Here is a 17,106-nt window from a genome sequence, read left to right as displayed (position 1 = left end):
TTTGCGGCTGTGAATGTGAAAAGGGTACTGTGACAAATTACTTCAGAAATGTTATTTTGGTATATAAAAAAAAAAAATCTGTGCAACAAAACAGTTTTGGTCTCTCAGATTTTATTTTCAAGATCCCTGCATTCGGGAAAAAAAAGTCTTGAGGTTCACTAAACATTCAATATTTAGTGGTATGTCCTTTACATTGGCAATCAAACATTCACATCAGGTCTTTCATATCACAGATAAAGCTGAGAGGAGAACAAATTTACACAGATCCCATGCTATAATTGTCTGTTCTTTATATAAAAAAAATAAAATAAAATAAAAAAACGAATCATGGGAAGTTCACAAAGTGCATCATTCCCAACCTTTCTACAGCAATTCATCATAAAATGTTTAAAATCCATAGTTAAAAAAAAAAAAAAAACACAGCACATCACAAGTGTAATTGTTATAGTGTGTTGCTAAAACGTCAATTTGATTCCTAAAGAGTGCAAAGAGAAGCATTATCTTCTCAGGCCTTCCCATGTGGAAGAAACTGTCTGATCTTAGATTTCATGTTTTTCTAGAGTGCATTTCTGTTGCTGGAACACACCAAGTCCATAGCCATCAGAATCCTGCAGAGAGAAACAACAGAGTTACTTCAGGATTTAATAACGCACACACACACACGAGGGACAGTGCCTTTTGCTTATTAGAATAATTTGGGTTAAATCAATATTGTTGTGAAATCCTGAATATCAAATAACATTTTCAAAATCTGGCTAAACAAAAAAAGGAAGTGGACCATACCTGTCTGTGGGGTATCCTCTCTCGCACAGGTTCACCAGTGCGTACAGGTGTCTCAGAGCATATTCATACTGAAACAACAGAGCACTGTGTCAGAAATAGTCTGGAGCCACGTACAGGTTAATTTTCCTTTCATGCGTTTTCCGCAGCTAAAATGTCAAGCTGTTCTCAAGAAAAGAGAACCATCTCCCCTCATAAACGCAGTCACACAACAGTCCCTGAAAATTCTGGGCTTAATTTTCTTATTACAGAATAAAAATAAAACCCAGAGTTTAAATACAACTTCCTGTTCTTAACTAAACCTCAGAGCTGCTCAGGTTTTTGTTATCACGCAGCATCTTTGGTTACACACACACACACACACACACCTTCGTCTGATCATGTTACAGTAAATTATTTCTGGTATTTCTTTGATGAGGGAAACTTTGATGAACAGAGCAGCAACAACATCTTCCTGTGATATTTATTTGTCTGTTCACTTTGCTTCATAAGTGACTTTCAAGTTGAACTGGAAAGAAAAAGGGGAAATAATTTTCTGAATAAATAATACTTCTCTTCAACATGGAGGAAAATAATTTCTTGGTGATAAATCAACTTTTTAAATACATCTTTTATATGATGTAGCAATATTCAGATACACCAGATATTTATACAAGGCAGTAACTCCTTGGAACACTGAAAATGAATGAAATATCACCTAATTCCAAGTCCTCACTGAGAACTCTGAATCAAAGTATTCAGTCGGTAAACAATGCTCTCAGATTTTCTTTTTGTTTCAGGTCCTCTGAGTTAAAGGTGAAGAGAACAGAATATAATAAAGTTACTGTGCTTCTCCACAGTGTGAGGTCTGCTCTGATGAAGGGGTTACTTCAGCAATTCTTTCACCTTCTCATGAACAGGGATTATTTATCTGGTTAATAATTGATGAAATACAAATTTGTGCAGCGCACAAGTGCGTACAGCAAACACAATAAAGATTTTAAAAAGTGCTTTTACTTGAGGCTAAAGGATTTAAGGTGTGACGCAGTAGAACATTTCTGAGAGATTCTTCATCAAAGAAGTCAAGTTGCTCTTACTGGCAACTGGCCAGCTTCTCTAGATTTGCATCAGCTCAGGGAAACGGGACAAATGAATGATACTACTTTTACTGATGAACAGCATGTGAAACTGAGCTGGTGGTTCCCCTTTTAAAGCAGAACCAGACTTCACATGTGACCAAGTTTAAATCACTAACAGATGAATGCTGGCAAAGTGTGAGTGGACTGTTTTGATTTCTGAATTGCGGGACGTCATCGACCTGATCAGAGAAGAAGCCCGCTCTACCTCAGTTTTGTGCCAGTTGAAGCAGTTGTGTTTGTAATGGTCAACTGCAGCCTTGTAGCAGTGATGCTGGGAGAGTTCAGCTCTTTCGTTGAAAACCTGCCCAGCCTTGATCTTACTGCCAGTCACCGTCTCAACCACTTTGTGCATGGTCTCCGACATCATCTCCCTGACCTGGAGACACACACACATACACCCAGTTGGAAATCTGTAATGTGCAGTTAAAACCTTAGAACAAAAACTTCGTTTGCATGGTATACTTGAGCGGTTTTCTGCAGACTATCTGAAACCTGCAGCGTTGTGCTGACAGTCAAAACGCCAGCGGCCTCCTTTACCTTCAGGTGAGCACTCATCGCCATCAGCAGGCCTCTTGCAACACTGATATCATTGGAGGCCATCAGCTTCCTCTTGAGGATGGCCAGTGGAACATCGGGGCTTGGTGTCAGATCTGGATTTGTGATTGGCTGCAGAGTCATTGGAGGGGCGGGGGGGCTAGTTGCTTTCTTGTTACCCTGAAATGCGATCACCTTCATGTGGGCCAATGTCTGTAAAGAAAGTAAGGAACCCAAAATGGTCACAGGTCTAATCATTATCATCATTATTCTGTCATTAAACTCTAACTGCAAGTCCCCCGAAAACATTTATCAGTTATAAAATATAAATATCTTAAAAAACAAACAAAAAAAAAAAAAAAAACAACCTTGTTCCCGAACTGCTGGACGTGGCTGGTGTTAGTGTGGCTCTTCACAATCTTAAACTGCTTCAGCAAAGTTTCTTTGGTCAGGTCCTCCTGAAAGCACAATGTCAGGCATGCTGTTTACGGCATCATTTCAGACTCAAGTGGTTTATAATACCATCAGAAAACCTTCAGAAAGAAAATTACGTCAGATTTCACATGGATCACCAACTTTCTGTTTTCATGAGCAAATATATATTATCGGGTAACAGGTGCTCTGACAGGAATATGCAAACCTCACCACTTCCTTTTTTCTGCTGATTTGACATCATGTGTTTTGAACAGCAAATAAACTTGTGATGGACTACATATAGTCATATATAGAGCGGTAAAAGTCGTTGGATAAATGTTGGTACAGAAGGAGAGAGCCGCACTACTTTTACCCCGTTTAGTCTTGATGTTGTATATTTTAACTGAGAGGCAGCAATCTTGCCACTAGAAAGCAGATGGGTAAAAATCTCCACCATCCCTTCAGATAGAGAGAAATTTATTTACTGTTCTCGTCTTTTTAATAAAAATGGTGAAAGTAAAGTTTTATCCAAAGTTCAGTCATTGTAAAATATTTCACTTGCTGATCTTTCCAAGGAGAAATTATTTTATACACACAAGTTGCAAAATATAACAAATTGACTTAACTTTCATAATTTCAACACGATTAAGTGTCTTTGGAGGGATATAGAGGATAAGATAATGGCTTCTATGTAGGAGCGGACACGTCACCCACCTCATCAGAGTCCTCCATCCAGTTCACGCTGTACCAGTCTCCCAGGTAAGTGTCCCTCTTCTCGTCATAGTAGCAGGCGTAAGAGGACTCGTGATCATTGGCAGCTGTGGTGGCGTACACTGAAGTACATACATCCTCAAGTTAGCGAGTGTAACAGTTCATTTCAAGTTTATTATAACTGATAAAATTACCTATTATTGTTATTAGCCAAGTCTTAAAAGAAGTTTTTACTCTTGGTGGGAATTGCTGGCTTTCTGTAAACATGATTTGTGTCAATTTGTATTATAGAAATAAATATTGAAATGATTTTTCCCCACTCAGGAAACATGAAGATAACACTCAAAAGAGAAGACCTGTGGATTTTTTTGTTTGTTTTCAATCAAACCACAGACAAATATGGGTAAAATATAGTTATACACAATAAAAAACAGAACTTTGATCAATATCCTGTGCAGGTCCTGTTCATCACATGAGGCCAAGCACATGACAGAGTGACTCCGCTGATGAGTTACCACAAGCTGCAAAATGCTGACCATGGTGTTTTATTAAATGGGAATAGACCTAAGAGCCACGAGACAGAAGTGAAGTCCAAAGGCCTCATGCTGGTCTATCCATCAGCAACACAAACAACTGCACTATTGATTATTGGCTAAGTTTTGGTCTCAGTCTTTTACCAATCAAAGTCAAATTCACGTTGTTGAAAGTTTAAGTAATTTATAGATTTAGGTCAGTTATTACCGATGTGTTGGGTCATTATCTTGGTTTGGCCCAGACAGTGAATCAGTGGGGAGGTAAAGTTCAACTTACCGTCAATGTTGGCAGGCAGGTCTTTCATCATTGACCCAGACTCACAGGCCTCAATGTAGAACACCATCTGTAAACATGTGCGGGTGTGTCAGAAGTTTCATGACAGGAGAAGAAAAAAAAAAAAAAAGGAAGACAAAAACAAGTGGTGTTGTTTTGTTGTGAACTTCCAACATCACATGAAGTTAAAAACTGACACACACCAGCAGGCATGTTTACGCACGCAGGCTCAAAATTACACAACTGCATGTGGAAGCGTACCTTTTTGTATTTCTTGTTTTCGTGCATGTATTTGATGGTTTCTTGGAGATCGTTAACATGGAGCTGGAGAGAGAGGGGAGAACATTTTACTTTTCATTCGACAGTTTGAGAATACATTTGCTAATTTAACACTGAAGACAATCCACAGCTGAGGGATGAAGGGAGTTTCATTTTTGTAAGGAAGTTGTGTTGGATATAATGTGAGGAAAACGGAAGCAACCTGAAGCAGATTTGGATTTCATGGTTATGCTGCAGTGCTGCATTAATGTGATTCTTGGCCTATAATTGCTGCACTTAGCTCATGACACTCGACAGAACATTAGCGAGAGCAGGAAGTAAAAAGTGCTCACATCATCATCAGGAAAAGCCAGAATACCAGGTGCCCCGTGGTCAGTGAAATACACAAACACATGATCATTGGGTCCGCTGCCAAGACAAAGAGAAAAGGATTAGAACGAACAAACACGATAAACCAGATTTTGTGCTGTTGTGGTCCGTTTGCGTTTCTTGGTGTCAGATTTATTCACTTGCCTCTTCAACACTTTTCCTGAGCCACCCTTAATCTGTGAGGAGTCGCCCTTCAGCACTGCCAGAAAGTTTTCAGGGGTCACATCCTGCAGAAATACACAGTCATATTTTTTTTAAATGGCTGCCTTAATTTTTGTGTTCATCTGAAAATCAAGGGCTCTGCAAAAATAGTGATTCAATGGCACATACTTACACTCTTGTATAAATATTTGCACTGAAGCACTCACCTCTCCAGTGTAATCTTTAGGGACTCCCTTGTACACATCAGTGCCATTAGGCCTGTTGATCAATATCCCGGGGGTGGGGTTACTGGAAACAACAACACGTTTCGGAGTTACAGAGGGAAGTGAAAATGGCTGAACAAACCCTTTGACTAGATGACTGTGCAAGAGATGAGAGAGTCACTGATCATGTGCCAGAACCAGGAGCTGAACTCTGAAAATGAAACTGAAATGCTACGGTTTGATCAACATCTGGGAAAAATTAGGGAAAAAAAAAAGATGCTATCAGTTTGCATTGATTTGAACTGAACTACTGTTGGCAATGTTTGAATCAACGTTACTGATTGACCACAGCAAGTGATAATAATGATGTCGGCCATACAAGAGTGTGATATGGATATAAAACAATAAAACTTTAACATGAATGCGTCTCATCTAAAAAGACATTAGTACCACGTTTATTTTTACAACTCTTAACATAACGGTCATTACTGTGTGTTACTGTGGAGGTCTGTGTGCGACTGAGACTGATGGATCTGCTCTCACTGCTGTTCGTTTGTCCACTCAGCAGTGTAACTCCCTGTCCAACTAAATCTACTTCCTTGTGAGTCCTCTCAGTGGGTCTTTATAGCTCAGCATGTTTACATGCCTTTCCTGCATACTGCAGCTCTGGCAGCATATGACCGGAGGCCAACATGCACTTTAACTCTAATGCAGCCTGTGAATGGACACGGATGTTTTTTTAAGATAAAAGAAATCAGCAGAAAATTGATTCAGCTACTTTGCCAGATAATGATGTTTCATACAGCCAAAGCACAAAGTGACACTTTGAACTTGAACACGGACTGGAGCATTTACACACATTATGATGACTGATACTTATTCTATGTAAGGGTCAACAACTAACATGGTGAGAGTGTTTCGTTCGTTTGATTTTTAACACTTTTGAAAGAAAGAAGAAGTCACCGTATCGTCAACATCTGCTTTATAGAGAAGAAGAGAAGCCAACTCACTCATCGCTGTTGGCCAAGTCATCGTACATCATGACCACTATCTGCTCATCTGGGATGCCATTTCTGTGGACAATCTGGTAGGCGTGGCAGGCATCAGCCTGAGAGGAAACAGAGAGCAGAGATCATGATCTGAAGCTTCTCAGAGGCTGGGAAAACTCCACATCACCCTCACAGCTCTCACCTGGTGTCTGTAGTTGAACCAGCCGTTGGATCCAGCCACGATGACCACCCAGTTCTTCCCGTTGTCCGGCTGCTGGGAGGGAAAGGCGGTCACCAGCCCGACAGCCAGGCCGAGCAGGGCGATCAGGAGCGGCTGACTCATTTTCTTCAGGACTCCTGGAGGAATGACAGCGAGAATAAAAACCTCTGCCCAGCACACCTCGTCTTTTGGGTGGTTTTTCTTTTACAGCTCGGACTGTCAGGTGGCACAAATCCAGCACAGAAACAAACGAAAACACCCGTAAACAAGCTCCGGACGGTCACATGACCGCGACGGCTGTTAGCATGTAGCTCAACAAGCTAACAGCTCAAGGAGAGACTTTTGTGAACGGCAGAAGAAAAACGCTGCAGAAAACAGTCACATTTAATATCAGCTGAATTAAAAGTCGGCGGAGACACTTCGCTTGTCTCGTTATTTTCATCTTTCTTTACCTTTTTTTTTTTTTGGTAGTGTTGTCAGGTCAGGATCAGCGCCGCAGTGAACACAAACACATCCCGATCCGGAGCCAGCGGGACATTTATACGTGACGTCGGGAAAACACGTCGGGAGGAATCGGACCGCAGCAGCCAATCAGAGGACGCCGGGGGCGGGGCCTTGCTGCGGCCCGCCATGTGACCGGAAGAGCAACAAGAAGTCTGGTATACCTCATTCACATGGAGTCCAACATCAGACAGATGTTTGGCAGCTGTCATCTCAAGAACGATTACTGTTCTGTCATTATAACGGGTGGCCAACTTATCATCTTACCTTCGTGCCGTTTATGTTCTTTAATCACTGCAACGAATAAGTGCACCTCGTACCATTTCCTGCAAAAATGGAGTTCAAAGACAAGTGAGTTGTCATGCACAGTGTTAGCGTGTGCTGGCACTGAAGTGTGGTCTAACATCGAATGATTAAGTTTATTTGTAACTGCCGCACCGACCTGGTCACATGACCGGAGGTAAATTGAATCTCAACGTGTAATTGTCAGACACAGTAATGTGCAACATGTGAATGAATCATCAGTCAAGTGTCATTAAATAATCTAAAGCACAGAGGAAAGCATGAACCTATGACCTCAATCCACCTGCTAGTCACAAGTTTGCCTTTAAAGTTTTATGTCTACAAGTCTGTGCTGATGACTCAGTTTATACTTGACCCACTGACAAGAAGTGACACCACAAAAGCTCCTGTTTTCTTTGGACAAATTGACTTGGAGGGATCAATAAAAAATGTTATGAAAAAGATACATAAACAACCAGAAGAGGCCTGTTAAAGATGTCAGCAATAAATCAAAGTTTTATTTCTCCATATAGAAAAGAATTAAGTTAAATAGTGAAACAGTCCATCAAAAATCTGGCATCTTGTTTTCAACCAATGGTCCTTAACACATTAACCTTTGTCCCAAAATGAAAAAGAAAAGATGTAACAAAGTGTAAATACCATGTTCACAGTAATAAATATCGAAAACAAAATCTTTTATACATTTACATTATATATATATATATTTGTGTAAATATATATATATTATATAGATATAGATATAATATACAGTAAAAAGTTATTTTCAAGTTTATCAAACATAAAATAGTAAAATAAAAATGGCTGAAAACAGAATGATGATTGCATTTTTTTTCCATTCCCAAGGCATCTGTAACCATGGCCATTCAGAGTCTGTAATAAATAAAATGTGATATTATCTAAAGATTGTAGTGCATCACTGTAAATTAAACAACAACAATTGTAGTGCAAGGTTTTTTTCTTTGCGCAAAGTAATCTTGCAAATTTCAAACTAATCGAAAAGGAATGACAACAATGAAACAGAGAAGTTTGGATGAGCGCAGCACCGTCGCATCTCAGATGTTTGTTTGTTCTGCACCACAACTTCCCCCCTCATCTTGGCAGCAGAAAAAAAAAAAAAAAAAAAAGCTTTCACATGTATGAAACCATGGCAGATATTCAATACCAGGCTTATTTGGCAAATTATTTGAAGACACACAAAACACACACACACAAAAAAAGAAATCTCTAAATGCTCGATACACTCAACTCTGTCAGAATTGCCAGCAAAGTAGTTGATGAAATGCATAGAAATTAATTACCAGTAGCAAGAACTTACTTAACTTAAGGGTTGTTCACTGTCATGCAGCATTTGTGAGATGCAAAGCAAGGCAGATATTGTGGCTGTGTGTTGATGCAGTAAAGGATGCTGGATTAATGTAGGCTCTGCCTCTGCTTGCACTTTTCCCTGGCTTCCTTTCCCCCTCAGTTATAAGGAACGGGGGAGGGGGGAGGTCTCCCGTTTCCTGTTTGTCTGTAGGCTCCAGCGTCCTGCTGAAAGCCAGGGACATCTGGCTTTGACTTGTGTGTGTGTGCGTGCACAATGTGTGTGCTTGCTTGTCTCAAACCTCTGCACCCAACTCAATGATCCCAGTCTCAATAATGGGCACTAGCTTATCATCCACCTGTACCAGCAGGATGGTCTTGTCGATATGGGAGCGATTGGCTGGGTCTCGGCTACAAGGCACCCACCGGTGAATCACCTGCAGAGGGCAACAGAGGAGGAAGCATCCCATCAAATTTAGTGGAGCGTTTATTGCAGAGCAAGTAGGTCACAGACAATGTTACAGCCCAAAAAATGGGACACAAGTGCAATCAAGACAATCAGCAATATCCCATTTATAGCTTCAGAGCTCAGAGACTGTGAGGTGAATATATTTATCTATGTTACAAGAAGGCATGTGAAGTTAGTGTGCTAACTATTGTTAGGAATACTTACATGTCCTTCCATGCCCTCTAAAGGGCTCCAGTCCCTCCAGCAGGTCCGTCCTGCCCTCAGTCTCATGGTCTCATCAGGCCACTGCAGCTCCTTCCTCTTCGATAAGTTGATGTTCTCCAGCACCTGGCTCACGTCCACAATCTAGACCACATTATGCAACCACAACAATGACATTAACATCGCCCCAGGACTCGGTTATTTGACAAAGAGGTCACGGGTAAACTTCGTAAGGCCAGATTCTGACATCTGGAACATTTAAAAGTCGTGAACGCAACACAAAAGAGAAAGGTCCACCTCCAATTCATCAGTTTATTACTTCGACAGAGCAATCAATGTCATCCTGGAGTTATAAAAGGAGGATGCACCTTGATGATATAAATGTTCTTAGGCTGAATGTGTAAAATTACAAAAGGCCCATGTAACCAAATGTTTTGGTTTTTATTTTTAAACTGATATTTTATCATTAGTTCACCTTGTTTGTTGGCCTACTGTATTGTACTGATATGTATAATACCTTATATATAATAATATATATAATAATGTCAGTCTGACATGGGAACTTGACATTTTGAGGTTCAAATAATGCTGCTGGTGTTTTTTCATTTCAGATATCAGTCAATGAGCTAAAGATCTGAGAAGGGGTGAATTGAGTGAGATATTTTTTCCTCAATATTTCCAAACCTGCACTCTGTAGGAGATGTCATCTCTGCGCACGGTGGACACGACGGGGTTGTGCTGCTGCGGGTGATGATGATGATGATGATGGTGGTGGTGGTGATGCTGGCTGAGCGGATCTGTCACCGTGCTGCACAGTCCGTCGTTGCCCAGGAGGCCGACCAGGGTGTGACGTTTGCAGGGAGGGATGCTTTGGCTGGACAGAGAAGCGGAGGGACAGGCCGGGTCAGAGGTGGAGCCCAGTCGGAGTTGCAGGGAGGTGGGGAGCGTGCGCAGGGACAGTTGGCTGGTGGAGGAACGTCGGCAGGGCTCCAAGCCTGTGGTGGAGGTGCGAAGGGAGGAGTGACGGCTGCTGCTGTAGCGGTAAGACGATGACTGACTGGCAACAGAGGCCCTGGCAGGAGAGTGGCGTACCAAACCCGACTGCACGGACTGGGAACTCTGACTGGTGCCTGTGGAGGGAGACGTGAGACACAGACCTTATGAAATTAAGACTCAAAATGTGGCCATGTAAAGGAAACAGATTTTAAAAAGGAAAATTCTGAAGCATCAAATTTGCTGTAGAAGTTGAGATCTCATTGATTTCAGTCCTCAAACAGTGGATCTTACATATCACTCATCTCTATAAAGCTCTAAAAACCAACAGCATCCTGTCTCAAATAGATGCACAAAAAAAAAAAAAAAAAAAAAAAACTAGTTCATGAATTTGTTACTCTGCTCAAACTTCATTATTATCAGGTTGTCCCGAAAAGTCTGCTGCATGTGTGCTGACAGGAACTAGGTAAAGAGATCACATATTAGCCTGTCTGCACTTCAGCTCTGAAAAATCCAGAAATTAATTTAACATCCTCCTTCAGCCCTATAAAGCCCTGAATGGTCTGACACCATCATGTTTCAGGTGGCTCATATTTAACAGAACAGAATACGGTCTTCCAGTTTTCGACAGTTGTCAGAAAGACTTGATCTTACCCAGCGGGTGAGGCTGATATGAGTAAGGGGGCACAGGTCCTGAGGTCCCACCCTGTGACACTGAGCTCTGCTGGGATTCCCCTCCTGTCCCATTCCCACTGCCACAGGACAGTCCGCCGGCATCTGAATCCTCAATGTTCCCTCCGCTGTTACAGCCTGCACCACAGCCTTTTCGTAACCTATGCAGTCAAGTTAAAAATATTATATTTTAACTGGAGTAAAATTAACAGGGAAACCCGATCCAAGGTTGAAAATGTCCATTATCACATTGTTTTTTTTGTTTGTTTTTTTTTTTCAGAGCACCACACAAACCTGTGCCACGTGCTGACAACAAAGTTGCGGATATTTCCGATGCTGATGGGGCCCCCCAGGATGTGTCCAAGCTGGGGGTGTGAGTTGCAGTAGGAGGTGGTCAGTGGAGACACATAGATTGGATAACCGATGGGCTGATCACAAGAGGAATTGATCATGTTGCGAAGAGCCTGCTTGGCGTTCTGGATGCTCCCTCGCTCTGGGTTTCTGTTTCTGAGGAACACCAACTCCTGCTGCTGCCCTGCCCAAAGGCCTCGGACACATTCTTTATTCACCTGCAGCACAGGAGGCAAGATGGCTTAAAATGAATGAAAATCAGTGGATCAGACGATTACACGATCTTCTCTGTCTGTTGTAGTGCCCACCTTGATCACACGGAAGCTGAGGTATCGTCTATTGAGCATGATGATTTTGTACTCGTTGGTTCCTTCGTCCAGAACGTGACGTAGAGCGAGGAGTGACTGTGCGTTGGAGAGGACAGCGCTCCTCCAGGCCGGGTCACCCTCGTGAGCGATGACTAGGTTCTGCTGATGAGAGGAGATGGCCTCAAACAGAACCACCGGCTCATCATACTCATCAGGCGATGTGAAATGGTCCTAAAAATGAGCGGATACCAAGCATTTAATGGCAGGTGAAGTTTAACCATGAGAAGAAAAGTGGCCTAAGGTGACGTCCCGTGGTGGTGATGCAGTGACACCTGCAGCATCTCACCTGGTGTAATTTGAGAGACATTCGGATTCCAGGCACTACCACTTTCCTGAGCAGTTCCATGTCTGCGAAGATCCACTCATCTCGTACTGAAGAGATGCGGAAATCTCCCTTAAATAATGCATGAAGTCCATAAAGGAAAGACTCCAGATTGCTGTGATTGAAAGAAAAGATCAAAGTCGTTTAAGCATTACAGTCACTCAAACAATTTATTCATTACTTATTTTTTATCATGTAATTTATACTTAAATTGAAAATGTAAGATTAATGGCATGAATATCCCAGAGGGCTGAAGTCCTGTTGCTGTTCTGTCTCATGTTAGCTTGTTAGCTTTGCCTACATAGGTGAAATCTCTAAACACCCTAAATACTGTTAAAGGTTGACTTATTGTAAGGAGGAGTACTAAACAACCTGGACATATGATGAGCAGCTGTTCCCAAAGCTCTCCTTCCAAGTACACACAGGCCGAAGCAAAGCAGCACCAGAGCTGAGTCTTTGTCGCTGTCCAGTGGCTACAAACAAGAAGCAACCAGAAAGACTCATGAAACTCACATCGCAGCTTTACAGACTGTGTACATGACCAAATCAGTGTTGTCTGTTTTAGCTTTAGTATAATGCAGGATTACATTTGCTCTTCGAGAATTGCAGTACTGGATCCAGCCCAGGTAGACCCCACAGAAACTGTCCCTGGAGATGCCAGCGAGCCGATGGTCATAGTCCTCGTCAATGTTGGGATTGAAGGTTGGATCCAGATCGACATAGTTCCTCTCACCACATCCGCGCAGGCCATCTTTCATGGTCTCGTTAGCCAGCCACTCTTCCAGTTTGGGGGAAGCGATCACATAGTAGATAATACCCTGACACCAGAGAGGGAATGTGAATTTTAATGCATAACATTTAAAAACTCTGACCCACTCCTAAACAGTCCAGTGACGTCACCACTCACTTTCACATAGTAAGTGGTGAGGATGCGTCGCAGGTCAAACACTTGCAGCATGGAGGCAGCGCTGTTGTCTGTGATGCTGTAGCCCTCCAGCACATATTTTGTGACCAGCACCTCCCAGGCTAGCCAGCGCTGACTGAAGGCAGCATTGAAGGACAGAATATGAGGAAGGTGGCCTGGCTCACAGCAGCAGCAGCCCTCATCTTCCTCCACCCCCTCAGTGATGGCCTCCACTTCCCTCTGCTGGCAGTAAGTTCCTGAGGAAAAGACACTAAGAGGCTCACAATACAATACTGTGTTTGTTGTCTCTAAACTGTGTACTTTATTAAATCCATTATTTTTCACAAAGACAAACATTTTTGTTGCTGCAAGAAAGCAGTTAGTGAAAACAAAGCAGCTGCCAGACTGCTGACGATGTGTCACAAGTGCCTGTAAAATACTGTGTCATGAGGCCTGGTTGAGCAACACAAATAAAGCTGATAAAGCACACGTAAGTGTTTTTCACACAGCTTCACTGGCTTCTAATGTGGAATGCTCCTTTCACAACGGAAAACGCTGAGGAGCTGGTTAATATTCACAATTTCATTTTATCATTCCAGACTAGGTTTAACAGGGTTAGGGTTAGGTTAAATAATTCTTTGGGATCTATTTAACCTGCTGCAGAAAAAAGGAGCTTTATCTAACCCTCAGAACACATATTCCATTTCCTGTTTTCCTTTTGTCCACATATCTATAACAACCACTCGTTTATTATTCAGTAATCTAGAGGATTTAGCTTCAAATGAATCTCAACTATATTTGTCCTGTGTTCCTGTGCTCTCCTCTCACCTCTGAACTCCAGACCTCGCAGCTGAAAGGTGACAAGGCCGTTGCCGATCTCGATGAGGTGCACCAGAGCGTTAAGGTAGTCGGAGGCCAGGATGAAACAATCCCCAGTGCTGAAGTTTCCCCAGCGGCCCAGGAGGAGGTCTCCACACAGGCTGTGCTGCAGGGAACGAGTAAGGTGCTCATAGAAGATGGAGTTTAAATTGTTGTCATCAGAGCCTGAAGAGGGAAAGAAAAAAAGAAGACTTGGTTAACATATGTTTAGTAACCGGGATGGACCCAAGACATAAAGCTCAGCAGGATCTAGATCCCAATTTGTCTGAATAAAAAGTAACTGTGTAGGAGGGAATCTAAATATGATGCCTTCACCTGGATTTCTATCTAGCTGAGATGCCAGCCGAGTGTTGGAGTGATCCACTCGCTTGGTACTGGGGGATAAAAAAAATAAATGAATCAATCAAACACCAATTTCAGAAGCAGTCAGAGAAATGGTATCATGTGATGTGATGTGAAAATGATGTGATGTAATCATTTTCCCCTACTTATAGTCCCTCTCCCAGAACTTGACAGGGCGGACATAGGAAGTGATGAAGATGGCGCTGCCCAGGAAGGGGTTGAGGGGCGTGGAGAAGATTGCTGACACTACAGCTTGAACAAACAGCATGGCAGAGTCTGGATGGGCTCACATTAAGGATCGCGTGAAAAATATGCATGTTCAGCTTTAATTATTGGAAAATTTGTGTATTATTTATACACTTAAGATGGCATTTCCAATGAATTTCATTATAATCTTAATTTTTATGAAACGAAACAGGGTTTCCCAACAGTCTCTCTGCAGCAATGCCAACACAAACTCATTATCAGCTTCACAAAGGTAGGACTTTGAACGGAGGTGTAGCTATGAAACTGATGAGTCACTGTGAGCACATTCTGTGATTAAACCAAGCAGCAGAAGGATACGAGGCACAGCAAAAGGCTGGGCAAAGGCGTGGAACGCTGAGCCCCATGTGATCTGCCAGGGGGCAATGTAGGTGTAGACAAAGTGCAGCTTGTAGAACAGCTCCCACAACTGTAAAAAAAATAAAAACAAAACAAACAAAAAGTAAACACCACTAGAATTTCCAATGGAAACAAATAACTGGGCTGCATGAATTATTTACTTTATAAGGACTGCCATAATACTTGAAATGACTTAAAATACATGCTTAAGGTCAGAACAGTGCAGGTTGGATCCTCTCACCTTGCTGAAAATGATGGACATGAGGAAAAGGTCGAGCAGCAGAGTTTCAGACAGATGGCGGTAGTCAAAGGTAAAGAAAAGGAAAGTGAAGAGGATGGTGATGTACTGGTAGGTAGGACTGCTGTAAGAGGAACGCAGCAGCTTCAGGCCTGCCACTGTGATCATCAGAGCACCAACCCTGAAGGGCGTTTCCACACATTAAAGACCAACATCAGTGTGCAGGAAATCGTCAAACGTGACACATGTACAGAAAAAACTATGTGTAGGTAAAATCAGACGATTATATATATTGTACATGGGAGCAGTGAGATACAGGTGCATTGAACTAAAAGCTACATTTGGGCAAAAGATGATTCAGTTTTATTGTGCTTGAGAAGATAAGTCCAACTGCCATGTCTGTCAAACCAAAGCGCTTTAGATGTTTTGGCTGATCAGGTTCATAAATCTGAAATTTCCCAGAAAAAAGAGAATCTGTTCAGATTGAGAGAAATTAGGTGTAGGGAGACAGGAAGAAGTCTCACTCTATATCGAGCCTCTCTGGGCTGGCGAGTTTTCTGGCGCTGCCGCTCAGCTCATTAAGGATGACGAGAGGATAGAGGACGTTCTTCTCCACAAACAGCAGCCACACGTGAAGCTTTTCAAACCACATCACATGAGCAGCATCTGATGAAATGGCCAGGTGAAGGAATGAGAAACACACTGTCAATATTCTACTACCAGTCATTCATTCATTATATCAAACAGTGCAGGAAAGAGACACAAACCTACAGAGACATGATCGACAAACCAGGATGGTATGAAAAACATTTTCAACCTGCATTTGTTTTCTTTATTTTAATGACTTGAACTCCACCAAAAGAATCGTTCTGATTTCCATTTGTAATCCTAAACACTCTAGTTATGGAATATATGTTTGTTTCCTTATGCAGCACAGCCACTACATATTTCACAGTCAGGTTTCTGAAGTACTTACCCCTGACTTCAAACTGGTAGTACTCCTTTGTTTTGAGCAGCGGGTGAGAGAAGCAGTACCAGGGCAGCTGCTTGCGGACTTGAGGCAGCAGGTAGTGGGTGAGCAGCCCCACAGTCCCCAACAGAGCATATAGCACATAACTAAGGAAAGGCTGAGGGTCACAGAGACAGTGGAAAAAAAATCCTTATTAGACACTGAGCATCTCTCCACAAGCAGAAGTCCAGTCTCAAACATAGGATCATTTAGCAGCTATACAAAGTATGTATCTTCACAGAAAAATCACTTATCAATAAACCATAATGAAAGACTGATCAGAAAACACTTCTTATATACCTGCAGTGCAATGAACACAGTGCTGACGTGGATGGCAAAGTAAAGGACAGCAATGACCACACAGACGATCAGGTCAGACTGCAGACGCTCGTTCTATAAAAGGAAACACAGAGTATTAGCTCAGCCTTAACAACAGTAATTGTGCATCTGACAATCTTAAATGACCATTCTGGTTCCAGTAATTATCCAGCCCTGGCTTTAATTCGATAAAGGAGGAAGACCAACTCACCACTGAGGCCCTGAGCTTCTCAGGTAGAGGGTCTTGTACTTCTGACAAAGGGTCCTCTGGGTTTTTGGCTTTCAAATTAGGCAAAATCTTGGACTGTATCAATGAGCTGTAATGCAAAAAAATTAAAAATAAAAAAAACAAAAAAACAACAAAAAAATCTGCTTCACATACTATGAATGTCCAGCAATTGATTTATCTCAGAGGGATGTGCAAATTTTCAAAGTATTGTGTGAAGTAATATCAAGCTATTTGAGCAGAAAGAAACAAAATCCTTAAATGTGGTGAGCCCCATCATACTGAATGTGACAATAGTAAAGTCACAGATTATCCTTTAATATGACTCTCACCCTCTGGCACACAGTGGACAAGCAGTCACTGTACAGCCTGTTATTTCTCTGTGAGACGCAACAGTTCAGACACTTACATGAGGACGGAGGGGTCACTGCTCTGCCGGCTCAGGTGGTAAGACACTGCCACCAAGAGGCCGCAGAAGACAGAAAACAACACCGGGATGTGATGAGGCTCCCAAGTCTC

General features: G+C 42.1%; 2 protein-coding genes across 5 annotated transcripts in view; both read right to left on the bottom strand.

Annotated features, from left to right (window-relative positions):
• Positions 1 to 86: 86 nt before the first annotated feature.
• On the bottom strand, positions 87 to 7,118 carry lgmn (legumain). 2 transcript variants are annotated; one of them, XM_029493403.1, is made up of 14 exons: positions 7,039 to 7,118; positions 6,569 to 6,723; positions 6,388 to 6,485; positions 5,381 to 5,462; positions 5,157 to 5,239; positions 4,976 to 5,051; positions 4,626 to 4,688; positions 4,368 to 4,434; positions 3,561 to 3,679; positions 2,801 to 2,890; positions 2,436 to 2,645; positions 2,104 to 2,274; positions 784 to 851; positions 87 to 608 (listed from the first exon to the last, which is right to left on the bottom strand). In XM_029493403.1, exons 2-14 carry the CDS (start codon positions 6,707 to 6,709, stop codon positions 557 to 559), a joined length of 1,320 nt encoding a protein of 439 aa, XP_029349263.1. In that variant the 5' UTR covers positions 6,710 to 6,723; positions 7,039 to 7,118; the 3' UTR covers positions 87 to 556. The 2 variants fall into 2 exon arrangements, with proteins under 2 accessions (XP_029349263.1, XP_029349264.1); XM_029493404.1 differs by having other exon boundaries at positions 6,569 to 6,726; positions 7,040 to 7,056.
• A 1,382-nt stretch (positions 7,119 to 8,500) lies between these two features.
• pcnx1 (pecanex 1) overlaps positions 8,501 to 17,106 on the bottom strand; it is a 29,949-nt gene continuing 21,343 nt past the window's right edge. For all 3 annotated transcript variants that reach the window (XM_029493367.1, XM_029493368.1, XM_029493369.1), the window contains exons 17-36: positions 16,997 to 17,106; positions 16,573 to 16,678; positions 16,344 to 16,436; positions 16,011 to 16,161; positions 15,559 to 15,700; positions 15,038 to 15,215; positions 14,758 to 14,866; positions 14,340 to 14,469; positions 14,167 to 14,225; positions 13,801 to 14,016; positions 12,976 to 13,229; positions 12,656 to 12,886; positions 12,441 to 12,541; positions 12,033 to 12,183; positions 11,687 to 11,917; positions 11,322 to 11,596; positions 11,010 to 11,188; positions 10,047 to 10,492; positions 9,366 to 9,506; positions 8,501 to 9,129 (exon numbers count right to left, since the gene is read on the bottom strand). In XM_029493367.1, the coding sequence (XP_029349227.1) occupies positions 8,989 to 9,129; positions 9,366 to 9,506; positions 10,047 to 10,492; positions 11,010 to 11,188; positions 11,322 to 11,596; positions 11,687 to 11,917; positions 12,033 to 12,183; positions 12,441 to 12,541; positions 12,656 to 12,886; positions 12,976 to 13,229; positions 13,801 to 14,016; positions 14,167 to 14,225; positions 14,340 to 14,469; positions 14,758 to 14,866; positions 15,038 to 15,215; positions 15,559 to 15,700; positions 16,011 to 16,161; positions 16,344 to 16,436; positions 16,573 to 16,678; positions 16,997 to 17,106 (3,444 nt within the window). In that variant the 3' untranslated portion in view covers positions 8,501 to 8,988. The remainder of the gene's footprint in view (positions 9,130 to 9,365; positions 9,507 to 10,046; positions 10,493 to 11,009; positions 11,189 to 11,321; positions 11,597 to 11,686; positions 11,918 to 12,032; positions 12,184 to 12,440; positions 12,542 to 12,655; positions 12,887 to 12,975; positions 13,230 to 13,800; positions 14,017 to 14,166; positions 14,226 to 14,339; positions 14,470 to 14,757; positions 14,867 to 15,037; positions 15,216 to 15,558; positions 15,701 to 16,010; positions 16,162 to 16,343; positions 16,437 to 16,572; positions 16,679 to 16,996) is intronic.

Source organism: Echeneis naucrates, chromosome 22 (assembly GCF_900963305.1).
Source record: "Echeneis naucrates chromosome 22, fEcheNa1.1, whole genome shotgun sequence".
Lineage (NCBI taxonomy): Eukaryota > Metazoa > Chordata > Actinopteri > Carangiformes > Echeneidae > Echeneis > Echeneis naucrates.
This window is presented reverse-complemented; position numbering and strand designations above follow the sequence as displayed.